General features: G+C 42.7%; 1 protein-coding gene across 2 annotated transcripts in view; it reads left to right on the top strand.

The window, feature by feature from the left end:
* Window positions 1–3750, top strand: part of fam110b (family with sequence similarity 110 member B) — a 138920-nt gene extending 135170 nt beyond the window's left edge. For both annotated transcript variants that reach the window (XM_078217076.1, XM_078217077.1), the window contains one exon: window positions 1499–3750. In XM_078217076.1, coding sequence (XP_078073202.1) covers window positions 1803–2915 — 1113 coding nt within the window. In that variant the 5' untranslated portion in view covers window positions 1499–1802 and the 3' untranslated portion in view covers window positions 2916–3750. The remainder of the gene's footprint in view (window positions 1–1498) is intronic.
* Window positions 3751–7674: the final 3924 nt, after the last annotated feature.

The raw sequence follows: 7674 nt of genomic DNA on the forward strand, positions 1-7674 counted from the left end.
GACAGTGATGTGTGTGGGTAGTGAGGGGGGGGGTGGATAAGAGGGACAGTGATGTGTGTGGGTAGTGGGGGGGTGGATAAGGGGGACAGTGATGTGTGTGGGTAGTGGGGGGGGTGGATAAGGGGGACAGTGATGTGTGTGGGTAGTGGGGGGGTGGATAAGGGGGACAGTGATGTGTGTGGGTAGTGGGGGAGTGGATAAGGGGGACAGTGATGTGTGTGGGTAGCGGGGGGGTTGGATAAGGGGGACAGTGATGTGTGTGGGTAGTGGGGGGGTGGATAAGGGGGACAGTGATGTGTGTGGGTAGCGGGGGGGTTGGATAAGGGGGACAGTGATGTGTGTGGGTAGTGGGGGGGTGGATAAGGGGGACAGTGATGTGTGTGGGTAGTCGGGGGGGTGGATAAGCGGGACAGTGATGTGTGTGGGTAGTGGGGGGGTGGATAAGGCGGACAGTGATGTGTGTGGGTAGTCGGGGGGGGTGGATAAGCGGGACAGTGATGTGTGTGGGTAGTGGGGGGGTGGATAAGGGGGACAGTGATGTGTGTGGGTAGCGGGGGGGTTGGATAAGGGGGACAGTGATGTGTGTGGGTAGTGGGGGGGTGGATAAGGGGGACAGTGATGTGTGTGGGTAGTGGGGGGGTGGATAAGGGGGACAGTGATGTGTGTGGGTAGTGGGGGGGTGGATAAGGGGGACAGTGATGTGTGTGGGTAGTTGGGGGGGTGGATAAGCGGGACAGTGATGGGTGTGGGTAGTGGGGGGGTGGATAAGGGGGACAGTGATGTGTGTGGGTAGTTGGGGGGGTGGATAAGCGGGACAGTGATGGGTGTGGATAAGGGGGACAGCTGAGTGCGTATGGGGGCGCCTGAAAACAGGTTTCTCAGTCGGATCTGGATTACGCCCAGATTCAGCACTTACAATGAAAATGGTAAAATCAGGCCCATAGTGTGACACAGATATAATTATGACACTTTCATGCTTCTTAAGAACTAAGTAGCCACTTTACCTGTCCAAGTAACAAAAGAATCAGTAATCCAGGAAGTGATATAGTCATGTAGGATTCAAATCTATAAAACAAACTAAAGCAGGTTGACCCTATCCTTATCTGAACTTGAAACATACCACTTTCACCAAACCTCACTGGTCCGTGACAAGAAGTGGATAGCTGGTTTGTTTTCTCTCTCCCTGCCAAAGGGTCACCGCACCTTGGTTGAGTGGATCCAAGTTTCCAGGAGAAAGAGCTATTAATATTAAGAGTTGATATAAAATGTTGATGCTACATTAGCTGGTTTGACAGAGAGGTTATTTTTAAAAGTCACTGGTGACGCATTTGATTTAGGATAGCACACCATTAATAATGCAGTTTTTAATATGCATATCTCGAGATTATTTGCTGCATTCCATACTAGCCAACTACTGCAAACTCTGCGCTTTTTCTGTTTTGTTGCTGTAGACTAGCTGTGATAATACTAACACATAGTTGGTTATTCTGTGTTTCAGATCACTGCCTGGAGTTGAACATAAAGGAACAGACAAGTCCCCCACATCTCTTAGTCAGCTTAAAAAAAAGAATCAGCAGAGCAGATTAATACAGACTTGTGTCTCGTGGCCCTGTTGTACAAAGGCTGGCTTTAAAGAGAACATAGTGGTATTTAATGAGCTATGAGATGAGGCCCTGCTGGTGAGATTTGCAGCATAAGACTCTTCCCCTTTTCTGACTGCTTGATATACATGATTCAACACAGTATATTTGGAGTTACTCAACACCGATTCCAAGACGGCTGCTGGGGACAGGCCTTCGAGCATGCCTACAGAAATGCTACAAGCAGATAGCATGGTCAAACCTGTTGGTTCGGCAACCACCTTCACGTCAGCCGTTCCTCTCCGCATCCTGAACAAAGGGCCAGACTATTTTCGAAGGCAGGCAGAGCCTAACCCTAAAAGACTCAGTGCAGTGGAACGGCTTGAAGCTGATAAAGCAAAATATGTAAAGAGTCAAGAAGTGATCAACGCCAAACAGGAGCCGGTAAAACCAGCTGTGCTGGCAAAGCCGCCAGTCTGTCCAGCAGTCAGGCGGGCAGCAGGTACCCCGTCACAAAAGCTATCTAACAATCATAAGGCAGACAGCACTGCAAAAAGAGAGAACTTGAATCTGGAAATTTTGAAGAATATCATTAATAGCTCAGAAAGTTCCACCTCAGGATCAGTACACAAACACAGTGCACGGAACTGGCCCCAGCACAGACCGGCCTCCACAGAAATCAACAGGCGCACGTTTGCAGAATCTATTCAGGTGTACAGTAATCAAGGCCATAGTAGTCTGCAGGGAAGCAACCTGAACGTAACCAAACGATTGTTTGAAGACCAAGTCAGTGATTCAGCCCTGCACATTTCTCACAGTTCAGCAGATGTGAGGAGGGTTGTTGAAGGGAAGCCTCTAAAACCAATACCCAGCAGCAGTTCTGCCCCTCCTGTTCTACCCAAACCTAATATTTCAACCTGTAATGCACCCAAGTCACCGGCACAAACCACCCCAGACTTGCCGACCAACCCAAGCAGACGGCCTTCGCTGCACCGCTCCAAATCTGATCTCAGTGACCGCTATGCTCGTGCCAATGCAGATGTAGAGCGATTCTTTAACTACTGCGGACTAGATCCTGAAGAACTCGAAAACATCGGAATGGAAAATTTCACGAGGGCAAATTCGGACATAATCTCCCTGAACTTTCGCAGCGCGAGCATGATCAGTTCAGACTGTGAGCAGTCACGACGGAGCAATGATGACCTGACTGATGACGAGGAAACCAATGATCGAGTGCCGTATGGTATTTCAGCAGTGGAAAGGAATGCTAGAGTGATTAAATGGTTATATAGTTGCAAACAAGCTAAGGAATCCCAGAAAATATCTCATGTTTAAGGAAGGGACACAATTCTGGTTGAGTCAACTTTTTTTTTTGTATTTTTATTTTTGTCTGTGAATCTTTTAGTTGTGAAGAGTTGTGAAGTCTACTGGGATATTTCTGCAGATCTCAATTCCACTGTGTTGCTAGCTGTATGTTCTCTCATTGCATGCTTATTGACTTGAACTCAGAACTGGCCTATACTTCAGAACACACGAAGACATGGACATTTCAACTGTATTAAGATATATACCTATATACATATGTATTGATCAACAAGAGCACGGGGTACTATGTCCACATTTTATTGTACATTTTGAAACAACTATCTGTGAGGGCAAATGACCTTTATTGTGGCCGAAATAATAAATGTAATCAGGGCAAAAAATAAATCATCTGTCTGCAACATTGCGGCGGCAGTCACGTGTAGCTCACCTCGGTCTTGCAACGCATGGTACGGCCCATGTAACCTTCAATAGTCCCATGTAACCTCTAATAGTAGTAAGTTGTCTATAATGTTTCTCCTGAAGCTGTCCAGTTTAATGCATCAGCACGGTACAGCTCTGACAATCCATGTCTTCCAAATCTGCTTCAACTGCCAGTCTAACTGTCTGCTGTAATGTGGTGCCGAGAAGTGAAAAGTACAGCGGGTGATCTCATTAAATTGTTCATTGCTGCTTTTTAATATACTCCAGCGCTGCACTTCATTTCATTAAATGACTGGTGCCTAAGCTGATAGGGGAAACCAGAACTTTTTTTTTTGTATTGTATAAATGCTGTAAGAGTTTGTAAATACTTTAAAGCTGTTATCAGATCTGTAAAGAAGAATCTGTTATACTAATAAATAGTTTCCAGTCCATTTGTCACCTTTCTTGATTTTAGCTTTTTTTTCAATCATGATGCCAATATTGCTTTGGTTTTAAAGTGAACATTTCAAACAGGTTTGCAATATTGTGACTCTTATTGTTTCTACTCTTATTGTGGTTTCATGAAGTGACAGTACACTTCAGGCAATGTGCAATGATGGCCTTAGTTCACAACACTCCACATTGATTACTTGGTATTCAAACCCTAGAATTATATTGGGCTCTATCCCTTTTAAAGCTGTTAGTGGGATCCATAAGGTGTTGCACTGTAATACTTCAAAGCTGCAGCAAAGACTCGATGGCAATTTGAAGCCATGCTCCTCGTGTTCGGGTTGTATAAGCATAGGAAATAATCCCTTTGTTTTTTATTTGTATTTTTGGAAATAATAACTTACCTTACAATCTTGAAGGTTAAAAGCTTGATATACTTTACACTCTTAAAGGTTATAGGCTTCACACATCCTTTCCATGGGGCGGGTTATCTCCCATGTACATCTTGCCATACTTGCAATCAACTAAACTCTAATAAACCATTTTAAAATCTACATGCAAGCTGCAATAAATTATAAAACAGGATTATAGGAATCATACTGAGACTGAAGGAATCAACATGACTCTTGTCCAAGGTATAAACATGAATTAAATGGCGAATACCACTAATCTGAAGAGAAAACCAATATTACAGGAAATTTGCAGAAGGTGGTTTGGCAACAGTTGAAGGAAAGAGACTGAACATTCTCTAACTGATAAATGGTCTCGCGTGAAGCATTCATTATGGACACATTCTTAGCCCCCATATAGAGGCAGATGGGCACATAGAATTTGTGCCATCACCTGGTATGCTACAGCCAACAATTAGGAAGGCAAATGGCCTTTACAGTAAGGGGATTGGAGTACAAGAATACAGACATCTTGCTACATTTGGACACGGTTTTGGTGTGACCATATGCGGAATAGTGTGTGTAGTTTTGGTCTCCACATTTAAGGAAGGATATACTGGCATCAGAGGCAGTACAGTGAATGTTCAACAAATTGATCCCTGGGATGATGGGTTTGTCCTATGATGCGAGGCTGAGTAAATTGGGCTTACATTGTCAGGAGTTTAGAAGAATGAGAGGAGATCTTCTTGAAACCTACAAAGTTCTGAAGGGACTTGATATGGTGGATGTGAAGAGATTGTTTCCATTGATCGGGGAACCTAAAACAAGGGGACACAGTTTCTGGATAAAGGGCCAATCATTTAGGACTGAGATGAGGAGAAATCTTTTCACTCAGAGTTGTGAATCTTAGGAATTCGCTAGTCCAGAGGAATGTGGATCCTCTAACACTGAATATATTTGTGGTTGGATCAGACAGATATTTGGGGTCTCAGAATTAACAGATATGAAGTTGAAGCCCAACATCAGCCATGGTCGTATTGAATGGTGCAGCAAGTTCAATTAGTGAGATGGTCTACTCCTGCTTCTCCTACTTGTGTTTTTATCCCACTCCCTAGCTATTTTTTGGAGGTGGGATCAGGGGCAAACTGGCTACCCACTCACAATTCAGGAAAAATTATTGCCAGGTGAATATTTCCCAGACAGTGCATGATCAGGATCTCTATTTGACCCTGACTTAGGGGCTCTGACCCAAGACCCAAATTCCTGTCGTATATTTTTGATTTGGACATTAATATTTCAGTTGAGAACAGTTCTGCGGAAATGCTAACCCAACTTTCTCTTTCAACTGCTGACTGGCCACTCATTGTACATTTTCTGTTTTCATTGTGCCATTGTTCAGTGTAAGAGTGTATGATTAGATTGCCAATGTTTTTCTTTTGGTTGATGGGCCTTGTAACCTTTTGGCCTCTGTATATGTTCACATTAGCATTCAAACACTTTTCGCTTCATGTTTCAACACTGAATTCAACCAAAACTTAGTAGATATTTACCTGTGCACTATTTTTCTGTATTTGTATTGCACCCTCTTTATGTATTATCTTGTACTAAAAGCACAATTGAGTTTGGAGAATTTGGAACTAATGCTACACAACTCTTTAAAAACTATGGAATCACAAGTTAATGACTAAACAATTGTAAGCTCTTGGTGTTTCTTTTACTAGTTTTAATAATAAAAAAATAATATGTTTCTGCACTCTAGGCTGAAAGTATCTGATTTTAGTACAGTTATGATGATGTAGAGAAAAAGGTTAGTCTTTTATTTGATGTTGCCACATTTTTCAGAAGTTACTTCCATTTTCTAGTGAAGTAGCAGCTAACCCCCTTACCATGGTTCTGTCCTTGCTGGCAAATGTTCTCCTTTTACTGCAAGCAACTGAAATGAGATGATTGTTCAGTCACATTGGTATTAATTTTTTCTCTTTAATCAGGTATAATGGCCTTGTGCTGAGATTGTTTGTTTCCCTTTTCAGTTTTAGATTTGTAAAGTGCCTCATTATTTTAAATTGCATTTTCAGAAACGAGTCTAATTTCTGCACCGCCTTTGGATTGGCTGAAAGCACAGTGGGGAAAGGCAATAGGCTGCACCTCACAGCTCATAAAGAAATAGACCTGGAAACAAGTATGTCCTGCAAATTAGTACCAGGATCTATTAAAACAGCAGGAGTATTTTGGTTGATGCTTTCTAACTGAAGTGGCTCATTACCCCGTGTCTGGGAAAGGTAATATGTGCCAAGTTTAAATGCAAGTCACGCAGTAATTTCCAGTTTGCCTCCAGTTATACTTGGGAGACTTGATATTTATGTTCTGATGTATAAATAATGGACATCTTTGACTGGGAGTTATCGGATACCCAAATGCATGCGCTATTTCTGACATGTGTAACCTTGACGTCATGCACCTTTGTTTTATGACTTGCACTTTATCTTAAAAAGCTGTTTATTCTTGTTCAATAAATTGATGCTCTGCATAACTGACCTTAAATTTTTCACCTTGGAGAAACACAGAAAATGAGATTGGGTGACAGTGAAAATGCTGCTAATGTAAACTGTAATCATATTTGGTGGTGGAATAACTTTTCGAAGACAAATGTGATAAGAAATAACTCGCAATTGATGTTTGCTGGCTTTCATATTTTAGGTTGTTGGGAAGTTCCAGAGAAATATTCAAGGAGCGAATATCTGATCAAATATTGCCTTTGAAGAAGAGCAAACAACACCATGTAGTCAAGCATTTAAAAACATTTGTGCTATAAGCCTGATGGAGGTTGGTGGATCAATGATAAATGACTGTAAGAGTATTGTCAAAAATAAAACAAGCCATGCCTGGCTCCGAGAATTGGAAAAAAGGGAGGCCATCTGGTGTGACTGTATAGCAGAGACAGAACTGGTATCTAACTGTCACGGTATTAAAGTAACAAGATGTGTGCAATTGAAGAATTTCAGAATCTTTTAATATTTTTGAACTATTTTTCAATCTCCACAGGACTGGATCAACTCTTTCTCTCACTTAATTTAATAGTGATAATGCTGTGCAGGTTTTCAAAGTGACCACTCTTACTAGAATATGTAGCTGTATTTTTAACTGCCACTATCCCTATGCAAGTGCTTAACACTTGCCATAGATTCCTACAGTGTGTAAAGAGGCCATTTGACCTATTGGACTGGATTTTACCCTCCCCACCAATAGATTTAAAGGCTGTGGAGCTCATAAAACAGTGCCTCCTCCCCTAACCCCCCAACTGTCCATGTCCTATCTCAAATTTTGTATGGGTCACTGGAGGTGTCAGCCTTGGGGGCTGCATTACCTGCGGCAGGTAAGGCCCACGCCATGTGGATAGCCCGGCAGCTTTAGCTGTGTGGTGTGGTGTCAAGACTCTTTTTGGGTCCCCTGTGTCTGTCGGAGGTACCTCCCCCTGCCTCATAGATCATCCTTTACCCTTCCCCCACCAGCCTCTCAAAACCTGGACCCCA

Source organism: Mustelus asterias, chromosome 7 (assembly GCF_964213995.1).
Source record: "Mustelus asterias chromosome 7, sMusAst1.hap1.1, whole genome shotgun sequence".
NCBI classification, from domain to species: domain Eukaryota; kingdom Metazoa; phylum Chordata; class Chondrichthyes; order Carcharhiniformes; family Triakidae; genus Mustelus; species Mustelus asterias.